Raw genomic sequence first — 18,992 nt, forward strand, 5'->3', positions numbered from 1 at the left:
AGAGAGGTCGACATCACCTTACAACGCACCGTTGGTGGTGGTAAAGAAACCAGACGGTTCCAACAGAATTTCTGTAGACTTCAGACGGTTGAACCTCTGGCGGACTCTGAACCTATAGCGAGAGTGGATGTGCTTTTTGCAAATGTCGGTGGAAAAAAGTTCTTTTGAAGCTAGATTTGACCAAGGGGTATTGGCAAATACCCATGGAGAAAACATTCAATGAAAAGACGGCGTTTTCCTGCACACGAAGACTTATTCCGATTCAAGTATATGCCGTTTGGACTCAAGACTGCTGCAGCCATTTTCACAAAAGTGATGAGGAGAGCGCTGCACGGTATTAGGAACGTTGAGCATTATATTGACAATATTCTTGTGGCTACAGACACGTGGCGGGAGCTTTTGGAAACACTGGAAATGCTCTTTTGAAGATCACAGGAGGCCAGACTGACAGTTAAGCCAAACAAGTGTGAATTTGCGTTCCAAGCGGTGACTTTCCTTGGACACAAGTTGGGCCTGGGCCACATCGCCACAAAAGAAGGCATTCTTGAGAAAATTCAATTAGCAAGGACACCGAAGATCAAGAAAAAATAGTACAGTCATTCTTGGCGTTGACAGGATTTTATAGAGAATTCATACCCCGATATGCAGAGATAGCAGCCCCTCTAGTTGCATTAATGAAGAAGAGAGCAGTAATGTCGTGAAGTGGACAACAGTAGAAGAAAAAGCATTTGATGCAATAAAGGAGACTATGGCCAAACCGCCTGTCCTATTGGCACCAAACCTCTAGCAGGACTTCGTCCTCCAGACAGATGTATCAGAATGAGCGCTGGGAGCAGTCCTGTTGCAAGAAAAGGACCGCAGGTTAAATCCTGTATTTTATGCGAGCAGGGGATTAAACTCTGCAGAAAGAAATTATTCGACGGTGGAAAAGAATGGCTTGGCGTTAGTATGGGCTGTCAGAAGGTTTCACATCTATTTGTTCGGAAAGAATTTCAAGGTACAGACGGATCATCAACCGTTAGGGTTCGTAAACAAGGCAAAGTTGACAAATGGAAGAGCAATGCGATGGAGTCTTGCACTGCAAGAATACTCATTTAGTGTGGAATATGTTAAAGGGAGAGAAAATGTGGGGGCTGATTTTATGAGTAGAAGTTGTTGAGGGGCCAAAATAGAAGGTGTAGAGGTTTAAACAGGGAAAAGCAAAACTTGTTAAAGCTAAGAGGATGAAATGTGAAAAAGAGGTTATAGAACATGCACGGTGATGTATTGATGTGTGTGGTGCGGTGGATAGAGCGATAGGGACGATTGACTTATATAGCAGTGTTGTGAAGTGACCAGCGAAGTGTGTGTGTGGCAAGTATGTGGTGAAGTGTCAAGTGGAAAGGCCTGCGAGTTGACAAGAAGACATTGCAACCGTTCAAGATGCACAGTCATTACGACAAAAGAAAGAAGAGTAGTTTTTTTTTTAGAAAAAAAAGCTTTCGAAAAAAGGGGCCTATGTCATGAGTAAGGAGAGGGCTTATGGACGACGAAGTAGGAGGAGAAGCACGCGGAACAGGCATGAGCACGTGCATGGTGGCAGACGGCTCGATGGGCTGGCAGTGTTTGCGTGGCTACGGGAGAAGAAGGTCGCACTGGCAGCTACGTTCTGTCGACGGGAGGCCCTGACACTGGCACTCCGTGGCATGGCCGTTGACCTCGACGACACTCGGGCGAGGCTCCTCGGAGGTGCTGCAGCACCTTGTGGCAGTTCTGGACGCACCAGTAGCAGTCTCCCTTCGAACTTCGGCCCCAGCAGCAATCCCCGGAATGCCACGTCAGTGACGGCTACCGGGAAAAGGCTTACGGCAGCATGACTGACCGTTAGATATCGGAGCGACGATTGAAGAGGATCATCGGCTACATCGACTGCGGACTCAACACAACGGAGGCTGGACTTACGGCGGTTGACAGAACCAAGTAAGAGTGTTCCATTCAGACTACGATTCGACGGCGAGGCCTAAGTGGGCAGACAGACTGTAGTTAAGGACGCTAGTCGGATGTTTGAAAGTACTGAGAACTGTGTTATTTTATTTTTCGTACATTTCTTTAGTGTGTTTATAAGGTTTCCACTGTTAGTTGAGTGTTTGAGAGTGATGTTTCCCTGTGCATGTTTAAGTTAGCGCTGTGTTTTTATGATGGATCCGTACCAATGAGCTCGCGTCCAAACACTTTTAAGTCAGCAAGAAATAGTTATGTCATACGAAGTAAGGCTAGCAGCGAACTCTCTTGGATCAGATCTTGCAGAACTCTACGAAACACTGGTGTAAGACAACACGGCTGCTACAGGGAGCTGAGCAGTTTTCATGCTGTCTCTTGTCTCATCATAAAATAAGCGGGCCGTTTGCTGATGTCTCCTGAGAAAAGGCGTGTGCCAGCTATGGCCACCATACGGCAGCACTAGCGACCGCACCCTCATGATCAAAGTTCGCCGTTCCTGCTAGAGCGATGCAGCACCCCCTCTCCTAGCACTCTCCATGCTCCTTCTCCCGATGAAAGACGGGCGGTGCATTTCCTCTCTGCTTGGGGAGCCATCAATGGCACGTCTCGTACGTGGGGAATGTCATTCATTCATTCATTCTCTTTATTTTCCAGAATAAACAAAAACATCATTGTGGAAGGTCTCCTGGGCTAAAAGCTGTAATAAAACAGCTTGGCCCAGGAGACCAATTACATGGCAATAAGTGACAGCTGAAAAGATTTGCAACAAATTTACAAGTCAAGTCACACATGGTAGAAAACAATTATTTACATAAAACATATAACAATACCCGTGTAAGCGTAACAGGCAATTATTTTTTGAGGCAAAAGGTGACACTAACAATGAGGCCTCCCCAAACGTTCCTACCACATCTCGGTCCCATACGTTCCGGGAATCAGCGAGCAACTGTCCAGGGTGCTGGGGAGGGAGGGCATCCAGGTAGCGCACAAAGCCGGGTCAACAATCGGGCGACTCTTGCCAGGGCCAAAAGTCCGGTTGCCAAAAGAAAGATTCTACGGGTTGGTCTACGAGGTTCCATGCACGGACTGCAACGCCACTTAGATTGGTGAGACAAAAAGCTTCCCCGAAAGGATATGGCAACATCGAAACGATGTGCGTAACTTCAACGCTGTGCGAAATGCTCTCGTAGAACACAGCGAAAAGATGGACCATCGCATCAATTTTGGCGACGCCCGGGTCATCGACACGGAAGGCAGCCACTCAAAACGACAGTTCTTAGAGTACTGGCATATCCAAACAGCACCTGGAAATGTTAACTGCTCAACTGGAACCTTACCGAGTGTGTACGTTCACGGTCTACGGAACCAGTGGAAAAAAAACACCGCAGCAACAAGAATGGTGGGAAGAAGGACAGTGGAGAGGAGGACACCACCAAAGAAAGTCGCTAGCTTCGGAGCCAGCCGAACAGTCACCCCTGAGGAAGGGACCGAAGCGGTCCCGAAACGTCGGGTCAGTTATAGTTGTTTAAATTTTAACTTTGGAAACTTTGGAGTATAAGTGGCTGGAGAGTTTAATATTTTTTCATATGAAAAAAAAATTATCGCAGGCTGTGGAACTCATACATATATTGGATTTCAGTTATACTGTACTTGCGAAAATATGTCGATGTCGGCGATAAATAACCAGTGTTGGCAATGTGACGGACAGCTTTCTTCTGCAGAAGCAATATTCTGTTGATGTTACGTTGAGTTGTAAGCCAAACAGACTGCAGTAATTTATAGTATGTGATTGAAACCATGCTTGATTTGTGTAGGGAGAATTCCTCGACAGAGCTCCCATAGTACAAGAAAGTGTCATGCATGAACGGCTTAGATGAGATGAAAATGTTACGTTCTGAGACAGTATCTGAGACAGTAAGCCGAAGACGGTGAAGCACGTGGCTGAGCAACAGCGGCAGCATACGTCAGTGGTGCTGTAACAGGCGGTTGAGTATGACTTGGTGGCAAGGCCTCGGCAACTTCCGATTCAATGACGTGACGAAGGGAAGGTGACAAGGGCGCAAGCAGCTCGGATGCTCTCGTGATTATAGATAGCTGCCGTGCAACCTCCTCGCGAATGTACTGCTTGATGAGTGGCAATAAGCAGAGTGGTTGGTGGTGTCATGGCGAAAGTCCAAAGATGAAAGATCTGCTGTGTCTTGAGCAGTGCAACATGTGGAAGCCCGGTGCCTACGCAGCTCATCGTAGTTCTGGCAGAGCTGAATTACATCGGCGACCGTCTGGGGACTTTTTGCAGCAAGCATCTGGAATGCACTGTCATCGATGCCTTTCTTGATGTGCTTGATCTTGCCTGCCTCGTCGAGAGTCGAGTTGACGAGCTTGCAGAGGAAGAGCACATCTTCGATGTAGCTTGTGAAAGTCTCATCTTTTCTCTATACGTGGCCACGCAAGCGCTGCTCAGAACGAAGCCGACGCACGGCAGGACGGCCAAAGACCTCCGTGAGAGTTGTTGCGAATTCTGACCAGGTAGAGAAATCGCTTAAAAGTTCACATTTGTGAGCTTGTCGCTGGCGTTCCACTTATTGTAAACGCTCACCAGTTCATACTCGGCAATCCAATCTTTGACATCTTGGTTGTCGGTACCACCAAATATGGGTGGATCACGTTGCCGGAGTGTGCCAGGGCAGAAGACAGATGCAGGCGCGGGATCTGGAGTGCCCTGAGACGGTCCCGAATCATTCATCGCGAAAGGTCGTCATAGTGTCCGGCTACGAAGTTCCAGCAGTTCCAGGGTGATGACCAGATGATACCCCGCACCTCCACCAGTTCAAATGTGGTGTTTTACAGGCAGCAGTTGACCCGACGAAGCAGCGGTTTACTTTGCCCAAGGGCTAACACGAAGCATGCCAGCGACCACAGCATGTCGTCTTCTCTCTTGCTCGAGCCCCGTGTCCACTGCTCGAGCCCCATGTCCACTGCCTTCATTACAGCCGCGATAAACTTCAGTTGGCAGTCAGCGCTACGTGTGGTTGTATGTGTGCCTTTTCTGTCCTGGCCTTTGCGCTGTTTCCCCTACGATCCAATATTCGAATATAAATTGAATCGTAGCGCTGCGAATAGTTTGATTTCTCAAATAGGGAAACCTTGTTAATGTGTACCTGATGGGAACGCGGCATAACTACGCACTAAACGGTACAGTATGCTTTAGCCACCGAGTGCAAGTTTGCATGTTCTGATGTGTGCCGCTGCCACCTACCAAGAAATAATAAATGCAATGCCAAAGCAGATGCTGCCTACATGCAGTGGCTGTTGTGGCCTTTCCTTCGATGCACAGGGTTCGGAGCACACAACAGAGCAGCTAGACACAGCCCCCAATGCATGTTTGCGTGTCCGTGCCGCGACCTGCCAGTGAGAAAAACTCGCACCATTTCATTAAAACAGAGGAGTACATGCTACTGAGCAACGCCGACCGAAAGAGCTTTCACTTAATTTAAGCATATTTAAAATTTTTGGTTGGCCTGCTATATGTTTTTTCAATGTATGTTAAAGCCGCTCAATTCAAACTGCCTCATAATGCAAATTCGGTTAATTCAAACTTGTCGCTTGTCCATGCATGCCTAAATACCTGCTGCCTTTCTTGCTTCTAGCTGAGGGTTCACGTTTTTTTTATGTCACTAACGGTCGCAAATAAAGCCGATCACCTGCCTACAAAACAGGCAAACTAGCCAAACCGCGTGCACCAATAATGGCATGCTTACAGAGAAAGAAAAAACAAAACAAAAGTATCACTCGCTAAATCCTGTGCTATAATGTTGTCTTGTGTAGGTCTTGGTGTAGTTTTAAATCCTGCACTTCAATAAAGTTATGAGGTATGTGCCTCTATCCTGTCGAAACTACTTTTATCACGCATCCGTAGCTGCAACTACTTTTTGGCACAGTATCTTGTATCAGATATCATGATTGTATCTTTTTCAGTACATTTTGTGTTTTTAAACAATATGGGCATGTATTGTTACATGTTTAAAATATTTTATACTCTTGTCAAGCATATTGAACTGCAGTGGATAATGAACCAGATAATGCAAGCGGACTGGCATCAATGCATGATATGTCAGGAGAGTGAAAGAAACCAATTACAACAACTTAGTGAGACCACTGTTATGGTGAATTTCATTGGGAGAACAGGAGCACTCAAAAGCACGCTGAAAGGGCTCTCTTCAGAGCTGGCATGTTTCACTGGTCGAACAGGAGTAGGAGCACTGTCATCCTGTGGTAGAACGCTTTTGCTGCGCCGAGAGCAGCCAGGAGCAGTTTGAAGTGCTCTAGCCAGAAAAGCGGAGTAGGCGTAGTACGAAGAGAGACTTTTAAACGTCACATTCTGTTTCAATTTTGCTTCAACCGGTGAGCGCAGCGACAATGACAGCAGCCATGCGTAGTTTGACGCAACTGATATTGGCCGTACTTGCGCTGTTTATACGAGTAGCGACGATGATGACTACGAAGTGTACACAACTGTATGTTTGCTGGATACGTTGTTTAACAAACGTATGTAATTGCAAATGAGGATAATGGCGCACATGCGACCGACAGATCTTAGGGGTATCTTGCTGCTGTTCCGCAAAGAATTCCGGGGCTTGGAATGTTCTGACCACGTGGTGTATTCCTCCTCCCACCTGCGCTCCGGATGCGTGCCGCATTCCAATGGCAGATCGAGTAGCCCCGAATTCACCATTATCAAAAATTAACTGTACTTGTGGAAGAAGAAGAAGCGTGACTAATTTGCTGCTTTGACAGTGGCGCCTGTTTCCTTGTCCCGCTCTGGAATGCCCCAGCAGCCGCATACTGCAACTAGAATGCATGCATACTGGACTTTGCCATAATTCATCGTATTACCACCAGGCAAGTAGGCTTTGTGGATGCTGTTGCTGTTGTGGATGCTGTTGCATTAGAAATGATTAGGCTTAAATTGTTAAACTCCTTGCGCAATTCACATGGTGGGATGCAACATAATGCCTGTACAGTAAAAGCTCACTGATTTGACCCTCGTTAATTTGGAATATTGGATAATTCGATCGGATGTGTTCCCTGGTCCCAACCAGCGTATGCATTGTTCAATGGTATCAAACTCGCTAATTCGGTCACATCTGGACGCAACCCGATTAATTGGGGCGATCCTTGGAGCGCGCCGAGCGTGAAGTGCCACAAATGTGCGATGCAAAAGAGCGAAAACGGCGGTCGGGGACAACCGAAACTAGGCGGCGCTGTCCACATCGATATCTTCATCAGTTAGTGACCATGGTTGTGTGCATGTGCGTATCCGGCACTCAGCAGCTTCGTTTTAACTTGATGCAATTAAAGTCCCTAGATTTTTCCCTGTTAAAACGAAAAATCTAGGGACTTTAGATGCAATGAGTGCACAATGTCACAAAACTCAAACACGGCGGAAGCTGTTGAAGAGGAAGAGCTTTCAGCCACCATACAGCCACGTTTGCTGCATCCCGATGGATGAACTCTCAGTTGCTGGTCATTTTAGCTGCGAAAGAACGAGCGTCCCATGCTCGTGGTGGCAGCACGTAATAAGGCAGGACTGCAGAGCGCATTTCCGCCTAATTAAACACGGCACTGTGGTCGCATTGAGAATCAAGTCGCAGGATTACGAAAATTACTGCTTTTGCTCTGCTCTTATGCAAATAAATACTGGATTTACATATTCATCACTAAAATGAAAATGAATTGATGTAATATACACTTGTTCATTGTTTTCTTGATACTTTTGATAATTCGGCATTCGGTTCATTCGGACATTTATTTCGGTTCCGTGAAATCTGAATTAATGAGAGATTCTCTTCTGAAACAGTTTCAAGCACTGGCATGGGTCTGTGGTACTGCCCCACAGAAGGCCTCTATATTATTCATTTGCACCTATTTCAATTTTTCGCTCATGGACAATTGTGATTTTTCACTCACAACCAACGACGCAGACGCCGCCAATACCGGAATTTCTGCAACATGGGCTCTTTAACGCTATCGCATTAATGAGCAAATTTTGTTGTGGAAGGTGGTTTCACAGCAGTGCTTCAAAGCAATGCAAGGAAGCTACCTTTACGGCAGTAATCGTATAAAAAAATCGAGGTCTGTAAAGATGCGATTTTATTGCCATAGCAATTATATGGACAGTCTCGACAAGATTTTGTCCCGTATAAAGTCCAAATTGATAAGATCCCCCCGCGCATCGTATGTTCTACCGCGGGTAAAAGCGCGCAGGCGGGGGTGACGAACGCGGTTGAAGCAAAGATGAAACGAGCCGGCCCATTTCCGTCGCTCGGAGGGTGCATGCAATAACATTACCCCGCTCAGGAGGCCTGCCGTAGAAGCGCGTTGGGCGGGGAGGGGGGGGGGTTGTTGCGCGAGCAGCAACTTTGATTCTAAGGGCGCGGTCGCGATCGCTGACGCGCGCGCTATCTCGGGAGCTATCAGCGGGCATTGGCGGGCAGAGCACGCGCATCGAGAGAGAGAGAAGAAACTTTATTAGCACTTGGCCGGCAGTTTCGTCTTGGTGGCCTCAGATGGCGGCGCTGAGTCCCTGAACTCGGGCGGCATCTTCGGCCTGCCGGACGGCCAGAGCTGGTCGTTGAGCTCCGAGCTTCTGAGCGCCGCCTCCCAGCGGCGGCGTCGCCGATGGAGAAGGTCCCCGCGGCTCCCGCAGCCGGGACGGTGGCGGGAACGAGTGAGCTCGAGGCTTCCTGTTGCCTGGTATTGGCAGCAGCCATAGGCGCATCGCGAACGGCGGGCGTTTCTCGACTGTTGTTGCCGGCACATTCCCAGAGCATGTGGCGCAGCGTTGCTCTGTGCCCGCATGTTTTACATAGATCGGTAGTGTATAAGTGCGGGTAGCAGTGGCGTAAGACGACCGGGCTGGGGTAAGAGTGGGTTTGTAGTAAGCGATAACTTACAGCATCGTGCCTGTTTAATTTGTCATGCGGTGGTGGGAACTTACGCCTTTCCAGTCTGTAGTGTTGGGTAATATCTCAGAACGTGATGAGACAATCACTCCCCGACTATTGTGGTCCGTGTTGTTGCTGTGTGTCTGTCGAAGTGTCTCGATCCGGCAGATCAGAAGCCCCGTTCTCGGGAGCGGAGGCGGTGGCCACGGAATGTGCCGCGGCTTGGCGAGTGAGACCTCGAGCCGCGGCGTGGGCCGCCTCGTTGCCCGCAAGCGGGACCTCGGTGTGTGCCGGGGTCCAAAGGAGGAAGACTGTTGAATTTTGTGGTGGCAATCGCGACGCTGAGTCACCATCACCGCACATCTTAAGGATGCGGGCCGCTTCCCGCGAGACGCGGCCGCGCTCGAAGCCGCGGATTGCCGCCTGCAAGTCGCTGATTACGATCGTAGCGTTGGGCGCCGTGGCGATTGTTAGAGCTATCGCGGCTTCTTCGGCCGCCTCCGTATGTCCCGTGGTCACCGTGGCGCTCGTGAGGCATTTGCCCGTACGGTCAACGACCGCAGCGGCGTGTGCGTCTCTCCCGTCCCCATATCTTGTGTCTCTACCGTCCCCATATCTTGCGGCATCTACGTACACAACTTCGTCGCTAGTGCCGTACTTCTTTTGAAGGTCACTAGCTCGCTCGTTACGGCGCCCGACGTGGTGCGTCGGGTGCATATTCTTAGGAAGCGGCGGAACAATTAGGCGGTCACGAACCGAGGCAGGAACATCCGCTTTTTCTCCCTGCTGAGTGTGGTATCGGATGCCAAGCGACGCGAGGATGTGTCGACCAGTCTTAGACCCCGACAAGCGTTCGTTTTGCGAAACGACATGGGCCTCAATTAACTCATCGAGTGAGTTGTGCAGTCCAAGTTCTAGAAACTTTTCAGTGCTCGCATTCAGTGGAACTCCGATCGCTCTCTTGAAAGCCTTTCGAATCATGCATTCAATCCCTGTTTTTTTCTGAGCCTAGCCATTTGAGGTAGGGGGCAACGTATGTTATACGGCTTATCGCGTATGCCTGCACGAGACGGATCGCGCAGTGCTCGCGCATTCCGTTACGTCTATTCGTGATACGACGCAGGAGTCGGATCGTGTCGTCTACCGAACGACGTAGTCTTTGCACCGTCTCACCATTATGGCCGTTTGCCTGCAAGTGTAACCCGAGAATAAAAAAAAAAGAACAAGTATCAAAAGGTGACGACAACGCGCTCCTCTCCGCAGAAGACGCCGCCGAGACAGTCAACGCCCGCGAAAAATCGGGATATTCAAGAACGCAAAGCAGCGCCAGGGCGCCGTCTGATTCCTTGGACAAATTGGTGAGAGGATCTAGCCCTCTTCCTAGCTTTCGCTGTGCTACGCACAAACGAATCATGTAGAACCTTCCCGAACCCAGGCGTGATTCGATGCAGGCAGTACAAGCGCGCGGCAATGGAGGGTCAGTCAGTGAAGAGTCAGTCAGCGAAGAAGTTATGTCGTTCTAGTGATAGCGTGGTTTGCTCGACCACAGAAGACATGTTATTTGATGATCTAGTGTGGTGAATAAAGTATGAAGAGATGATGCTGCGGGAGCAGTGACAAGTTTTGAAGCGGGTCGCCGAGGAGACATGTGATGACCGACTGCGAAGGAGAACGAACATCCGCGTGGAGTGAATCGTCAAGCTGGTGAATGTGAAAGGTGCGTCGCGCAGACCAGCGTAACAAGACCCAGCTATGAGGTTCAGCTAGTGGTGAACATCCGCTTTGTTTTGTTTACAGATGTGACGTCTCAATCACTTGTTGTTTTTGAAGTCAACCATTGCTGCATTCTGTTTCTGTAAATAATAAATATAGAACGTTTGAGCAAAGTGCCCTTGCACGGCGGTTGAAACCGAACCAACACATGCTCAGGCTGTGATAACTTTGGCCGCCTTCTACCAGTGTCAACATGATCGAGTGCATCCAGCGAGCACCGATATGGCAGAACGAAAGCATGAGAACAAGAAGCGACGCATTAGCTTGCACAATGACGAAGCGGCTCGCCTTTCCCAACAAACAGCGGCGATCCATTGCTTGCGTCGCTCTTGCTTGGGAGGCCTTGCAGTAAGTGAGTAAAGGCCGTGTTGTGGGCGAGTTTTTTTAGGTGTTTGAGCACTCCACTCCACAGGAATTGTTATTCGACATCCCTTGAAGTTTCGGCCACCACACATACGACGAACATCGCTTATTTCACTACGGAAATGGGAACAACGCGGAAACACATGTACAGACCGGTCCACTGTTAAAGGGAACACTTGCCTGCAGGGCATGCTTGGATGTCGCTCTCTTGCAAAAACATAGTGGCTTAGATTTGCATAAGACTGCTGGCGGTTGACAGTTCTGCCTCTTTTTGACAGACTCATGCAGTGCATGAACAAGGTTTCCCTGTCCACTTGCCGTTAGAGGGCCAGAAAAATGAAAGGTGCTTATTGGAGTGTTCCCTTTAACAGTGGACCGTACTGTACAACGATGTAGGTAACAACGGCGGCTGTCTGCTTGCTTTCCCGAGAGTAATGACTGAGTTCGCCGCCTATGGCGCTGCTGTCGGCGCGCACTAGGCGTATACCCCCTTCTGCATGCTGCACTCTTAACGCGAAGTGACTATGCGGAAAGAGCATCTTTCCCTGGAGCAGCCGTATTCTCTTACACCGCGTTTTGTAGTTACGCGAGATCGGATACAAAAGAGTTAGCTGCTAGCCTCACTTTGTATAACACTACAATTTGTTGCTATTGCATTCCTTGCTTTGCCCTTGCGGGGAAACTGACTTTTTTTGATATTCAATTGTATAGTCAATTTTACAGTGAAGGTCTACCCTGTGCCGTCGTCATTGTTGTTGTCGTAGTAGTAGTAGCAGTTGTCACGCAGGTCGCATGACCAAAGGGGGAGTGAATAATAAAGTGAAATGAAGCTCAAAATTATAATGCTGATGATGATGTGTCACGTTATCTCGGGAGTGCTTGCTGTGGATGGGATGAGAGAGAGGCGGCAGGGGCACAGCACTTTACCTAACACAACGCTGCCAAACCTCACAAAAAATTCACAAATCAAAGATACAATTAAATTCATGAAAAGAATTCCTCGCACAGCAATATTCTAGCTGGGCTCAGTCTCTGCAACAGTCTAGCCACACTGGCCTCTCGTTCACATCCGAAATGGAACGTCCTTACTTGTACAGTCGGCGCGGTGTCCAGCTCTATGATACCTTGTCATCCGTGTTATGTCGCGCTCGCCGTCGATGCCCTTGATCAGGCCACGCGGTCGCCGTTGCTCAGCAGCAACTAAGCGAATCACATGTTGCCAGTCTCCCGGTCATCATCGTGGCCATCCCTGGAAGCGGACGGGTTAGGCCTAGCTGCCTCCTTGGTCCCTTGTTCCACGTGAGTCTGCGGCTTAAGTGACGACGTGGCACCCCGGGGACTGTCTTGTGGGTCTGAGCCGTATTGCCAACGAGGGTAGAGCATTGCAGGTGCTCTGGGACCTGCTGTGACAATGTTGCTGCAAGCCCGTGATAGCGTCACCCGGTCATCGCCTATGTCGTTGGACTCTTGGTGCTGCACCTCTGTGCAGGGCACCCACCACTCTCTTCACCCGTGAGATGCTGACCTCTTCGACCTGCTTCGAATGGTGCCCCTCTGACAGTGCCCATTTTCTTTTCCTGGGGTTTTCACCACGGCTTGGGTTGCATGCCTCGAGCCCTCCTCTGACCAATCGCGTGCATGGACGGGGCAGAGGTGCATACGTTCTTTGAAGTTACATACTATCGAGCAACGTACCATCGGAACTTTCCATCGTTGTGCCTCATGCCCCTTACTCATGGCATGACACTGCTTGTGTTCCATTGCAGCCATGGTAGTAATACGCATTTTGGGTGAGTGGGTGGGTAGAATGGACCACGGCCGCGCTGGGGCACTACCGTAACGTCCCAGTGGGGCTGTGAATGAGCATATTGTTGCATAAGATCCACATCTTGAAGAACAAAGAAATCCTTAGTGAAAACCTTGCCGAAACTAAGGAGCAAAATGTAATGCCTGACGAAAGTGGTGGTAGCTTCGCTGTCCAACGGTTTTCATGGCGTGGAACGGGCTGGAATTTCTTTTTCTTAATTTGCTTCAGTATTCGAATCGAAAGCTACCATTTGTGATTCGCACACTTCTCATTTTCAGCTCTAGCTTCCAAAATTGTGATTGCAAGAGCTCTGATGAACCTACAGCTGTACACTAAGGCACAAACTTTGCATATTTATAACTGCGTGGGGATTGTGCACATGTACTGCATCCTCTACTTTTATCAGCACTGCGTATTCTAAGCCTTTGTGCAGTGCAGCCATCTTGCACTGCCCTGACTCGGAAGGGGGGCTATTGCCATGGGTGAATAGCAGCACATGAACAAAAGCAACGAGAGGAAAGACCTAGAAGTTCTGACCCTGTGTTTTTATGCACTGCAATTCACCAATATGTTCTACAGACCTTACAGCATCTGCAGCTTTCAGAGCGGGGGCAGGGGCTTTTGCTGATGCCCTGACATTGCAGGAGTGGTGACAGTGTCCAGTGTGCCCCCTGCGTGGCCTCCGGCTGGCTTTGAGCTGAACGTTTCCGTCACTGATGGGGTGTACCAGAGCTACACTCAGTTGCGGCTGGTGGTCAGGGCAAGCAACGAGCACTCGCCCCAGTTCAGTCAGACTGTGTACGAGGCAGTGGTAGCTGAGAACCTGCCGGCGGGTGCTCGAGTGGCACAGGTGTCCGCCACCGACCCTGACCAAGGAGTGCTGGGCCAGCTGACGTATGCCATCCGCAGCCGCCACTGTGCACTGCACTTCCGCATCAACAGCACCACAGGTACGTGTTTCAGAAGACCCATGCAGCAGGGGTTAAGAATGTTCCAGATAGATACCTGTACAATGTGAGCATCAGCTCGCACAATAGCCATTTTTGGGCCTCCGTTGCTGTTCACTGAGACAAATCCAAATGAATCCAACCGACAGTTGGGCCAAGGGAAGCATTGGGGACGTTAATTGTTGTTTCTTAACTGCAATGCAGTAATTATGACATAAAATTGAAAATGAATTAAAGTGGATGAAAAGACACCCTTTTTGTCGGGATCCGAACCCACAAACTTCGAATTACGTGAGCGATGCTCTACCAGTCACGTAATTCGCCACCGGTGAAAAGGGCATTTTGTCATAATCGCTATACTACATGTGCCCTCTGCCTTCCTTGGCCCTGCTGGATTCGTCTGATTGTGTCTAGCAAAGGAACGAGCCCCAAGTGAAAGAAGATTCTCCTTCTGTCATTTGTTCACCGAGAGTGCCGCATGACACAAGCTAGAATGTGCCTCTCCTTGGTGTTGCCTCCGATAGGGCACCAACATCTCAGGGACCGTACTGGGTTCGTGGCGACCATGTGTTTAGGTGCTGCCATGAAGAAAATACTGGGCCTGCAGCATAGCCAGCATTGCTGCAGTGCTCGTAACAAACTTAGCCAAAGTGAAATGCCCTTGCAGTTGGCCTGGGTAAAACACTCACTTGCACAAGGAGGCACTGATGGCACATGCCTAACAATCAATATGTCATAACAAGAGGGCGGACAGCTCTAAAACAAGGGGCGCAAATACAAGACAAAGGAGACTCTCCTCCATTTTGTGTTTGTCTGAATTGGCTCTCCTTGTTTTAGTGCCAACTAACTCCACTAGAGGTACTCTGCAGTGGGGATATGTATAGTCGGGTACAACTTTAGAAAAAAGGAGAGGCCCCGCCCATATGACCGAAGCGCGGCAGCCGATTGCCTCCGCGGCAAAGAAATAGTCCCGCTTTAAAACAATTGTGGTTCTAAATCGCGTAATTCCCGGTACGTATAATACTTTCGTACCTTGATGATTGGTTTGATAGAGCTGTCGTGATGGGAATGCAACAGCACATGCCGGATCGCGAGAGAAAAATAACCCCGTGCCTTCTACAACGCTGCGCGTCGTCTGCTCTCTAAATTCGTTGCAAAGGACAAAAGTAGAAAGGGCAGCGCTGCATGGTTTTTTGCGCTCGTTTACATGTACACGGATAATTTACTACTCGTTTCCCGAGCCTAAATTCATCAGTTGCTGTTTAACAAATACTTAAAGGCACAATGCACTTATCGAAACCATTACAAACCTGGGGCGAGAAGACGACCGAGGCAGGAAAGGTAAAAGAAAGCTTCGTTGATCGTTTTAAATAAATACATGGATGCTTGTCTCCTGGTTTTAAATAGCAAAATATTTCTGCTCACAGTAGGCACCACACAGTGCACTTTGGCAAACTTCCCTCGTCATAACTTCACTTCGGAGCAAAACAAAACACCATGGAACGAACACACACTATGTTTGCTTGCAGCGGTGTGTCGCCGCCGCGTCCCGTTTTTCAGACGAAGCGAAGCGCAGCGTCACCGATGCTCGGTGCAGTCTTCCTTCGCCGGATAATGGCTCAGAACAAACACACGCAGTACAAATGGTGCATCGTAAGCTCGCAATAATATATTTCCGGCATGACAGGCCACCAAAAACAGCTTAGGAATTCACTCTGACGAGGCATGCTCACAGCTGACGCGACTCGGCCGAGTTCGAAGCGCGGGCGGCCATCTTCTCCTTGAGCGGAGTCACCGGCCGTCCGGCTCGTGACGTCAGTCTAGAGCGCGCGCCCATTGGTGGAAGCGCGTGTGCATCCGCCTTTGAGGTGCAAATGCCGCTTTTTTCTAAAGTTGTACCCGACTATAGAGTGCGTCGATGTCCTCCTCGCCCGCCCCTCCGTAGAGAGTGGAGACATCCTTTGATTGAGCTCCTGCCGCCAAAACCGGTTTTGGTAGCACTGTCCACCATTTTCACGCCGAGCGTGCGTGTCAAGACGTGGCTACAACGTGGCGGTAGTCAGCAGGAATTTGATGCGGGTGTAACTACGGCGTTCTTTGAGCGCTGTCACGCGAAATGCCTGACTGCTGTGTGCCACTGTGCTCAAACCACTAGAGCAATGATTGGCGACTGTTCAGCTTTCCGAGGGACCCAAAAGAAGAACTGTCTGGGTGGCTAAGATGAAGCGCGACAAGTGGCAGCCTGCAAACACCTCATCTGTGTGCATTGTGAGTATTACGCAATTCCCTCAAAATATTTCTGTATTCTGCAATACTTTTGTAGCCCGAGGGTGGTGATTGAAATCGATTTTCTCTAATACATCGCGTTCGGGAGATTGTTTCTTGAGGAGAAACAGTGCGGTACGAAGTGATTCACGAGTTACGCTAACTATTGCCTGTGAGTTGAAAGCATTCAGAAAACAATCCCATTGTGAAGTTCTGCGCGCCTCTGTACCAATTTTAGAAACAGTGTTTGGAATCCTAATTCGTACTCAGCCTGCGCAAACTTGCAGACATGGAAGACTGCAAGCCAAGAGACTGGGACGGCATGCTGCGCGCTGTCTTCTCTAGTTATAGTTATGTATTGTATTCATTTTTTTCGACCATCCGATGTAACAAGCAATTCAAGTTGATTAGTTTTTTGTTCATATGGCTTTCAACAACCAGGAAAAGAATGTGAATTAACTTCTGTGTGAAACATTGTTTGCCTCAATAAAAACCTTGCATGGCTACACTGATCGCTAGATCACTATGTTATGGTATATCCTGTTTGACGACTTTCAACCCATTTCGAACAGGATAACTTCGAGCTAAACAGAGCAGACGGATGGAAGAAACTGCAGCCAAATGCCGTGCCGACAGTGTTTCCCTTCAGACGTAAGCTCTTGTATCATTTCTCAACATTCCAGGAAACAATATTCACTATTGCACCCGGCTGTATCCTCCTGTCATTACGGTGTTGACACATACGCATGCTGCTTTTATTTCTTGATTATACGGCTACTCAATTATTGTATTTGTACGTCCTTTACATGCTCGTTAGTGAGCTGCACATAGAAATAAAGGCAGGTGTGCCAGTACTGAAAAAAGAATGTTGGTCAAGTTTTTCTTTTTGCTCCGCAGCATATTGGCAGAGAAAGATCGAACTACATAAATATCCTTCCAGTGCCAGTGTAATGGAAGAAATCTGCATGTGCTGTAATTCTGAGCGCATAGAAATGTTCATGAGTCTTTATAAAACAGAGTAACGAGATGGCAGTAATTACGCTCTAATAAAAGTTATTTTCACTGCAATTTACTTCTATCCACAGTTTTAAATACACAGTATATATAACAGATAAACGGGGATCTGGACAGAAATGTTAGAGCGTTGAAGTCAGTTGTAGCATAATAGTGCCGACAGGACATAGTTTGATGACTTGCTTTTGTTTGCAGCTTTGCCTCACCACAGAAAGGCACCAAAGGAAAGGAGCCGACGCGTTACACTCTCGGTCCTACCTGAAGATGAACGCATCACTACAGGTGACACAGCAGTGGCAAGAGACATGATTTCGTTGGAGGGAAGCTGTGGGCTGCCTCAACAGAGCGGAAATGCCAAGTAATATGGTGATTCGACCTTCGATTACCCATGGCTCTACACTAAAGCCTGAGCAACATGTCATTTTACACCCGCAGAGCAAGATCAACCGGTGTCAAACGACGCTGTTCTCGTTTTAAATTAAATAAACTATCACGCCAACAAGCGGTCGCAGGACGTTTAAAAGTGGTTTCAGGCAGCAGCATATGACTGCGTGAAGCAGCGAATTTCATAGTGCTGTTAGGCTGTAAACTGTCAAAAATAATGAATAAACTATGATAAGGGTCGTTTCATCTCTGCTTCAACCGCATTCGTCCCTAGCGCTAGCGCGCATGTCCTCGCACGTGAGACAGACGATGCGTAAGCGGTGTTATCGGGTTGGACTCTGTACAGATCAGCGGCGACCGCAAAATCCCGCTGACAGTGTCCATATAATTGCTGTCGCAGTACACCCCCCCACCCATTGAGTAGCTCTCCCGGATTCCGTTTCTCCAAACTTGGCAGGTATGTAAATGTGTGGGCACCTGAGGTGCTAAAAAAGGTTTTCAAATCACAACCTGTCTTAACCCTTTGTTTCCCACATACAGTCTGCGCAGTGCCCACAACCGAAAATTATATTTTCAGACAGTTTTCGTTCAAAGTAATACCTGAAAAAACACTTACAACTGTACATATACATTTTATAAGAATTTTATTACTGCCACATTTGTTGCAGTCAGGAATGAGGAGTGGAAAATAGGTGACCATACATTGAACTCTCAAGGGCTTTCAAAGGCATGAAAAATTTGAATGCAGTTGATTTTTTTCTGTATCAATGCATAAGTAAGATGTGTTGTTCTCCACAGTTGATCTTGAGATCCTTCTTCACCCAGTGCCATATTATTTTTGTTCATATGAGTCGATGTAAGTCCAACTTCTTCATCCTCACTGTCTGTGGAGCTTTCACCATCCGTGTGTGGCCGTCTCTCCTGCGAAATATACTCTCCTTTGCAATCTGAGCCTTCCAAGTCTTCATCTCCACTTCCGCTTGGATACTGAAAGAGAATTTCTTGTATTTCCTTGTCTGTCAACTGTTGCCTCCATAAAGAAGAACCTCTTTTAAGGCTTTGAGGTGCTCTAAAACTTCTTTTGCAGTAAATTAATGAAAAAGAAACAGAACTGCGACACACTGCAAACTTCTGTACACTTTTTTGGCCTATCCGGAAGCTGGACTTTATAGTCCTGAGCACCACAAATGTGTATGCAAGCCTAAACTGCACATACAGGTGACAATAACCAATGATACAAAAATACTGCAAACTAGGATCGTTCCGCAGGCTTTGCAAAAAAGAATATAGGCATTTATAGCTAGATATTACAAGTAATAAGCAAAGAGGAGCATGAACAAGCCAGGAGGTCGCCGTTTTTGCCGGCCGCACGTGGTGTCCATGTTTACAATGAAAGAAGCACTCAAGTGCGGTACCTGTAGCGTCATCCATCGAGCGTAAGTCAAAGCATGGACTTCCACGTTTCTGGCCGCAAGGAATCAGGGGTCCCTTAGTGAAATTTCGAGGTCTAACACC

At 48.3% G+C, this 18,992-nt stretch overlaps 1 protein-coding gene across 1 annotated transcript in view; it reads left to right on the forward strand.

The window, feature by feature from the left end:
• LOC119382356 (fat-like cadherin-related tumor suppressor homolog) overlaps positions 1-18,992 on the forward strand; it is a 912,235-nt gene that overhangs the window by 396,251 nt on the left and 496,992 nt on the right. Inside the window, 1 exon segment of the mRNA XM_049412132.1 lies at positions 13,512-13,817. Coding sequence (XP_049268089.1) covers positions 13,512-13,817 — 306 coding nt within the window.

Source organism: Rhipicephalus sanguineus, chromosome 2 (assembly GCF_013339695.2).
Source record: "Rhipicephalus sanguineus isolate Rsan-2018 chromosome 2, BIME_Rsan_1.4, whole genome shotgun sequence".
NCBI classification, from domain to species: Eukaryota; Metazoa; Arthropoda; class Arachnida; order Ixodida; family Ixodidae; genus Rhipicephalus; species Rhipicephalus sanguineus.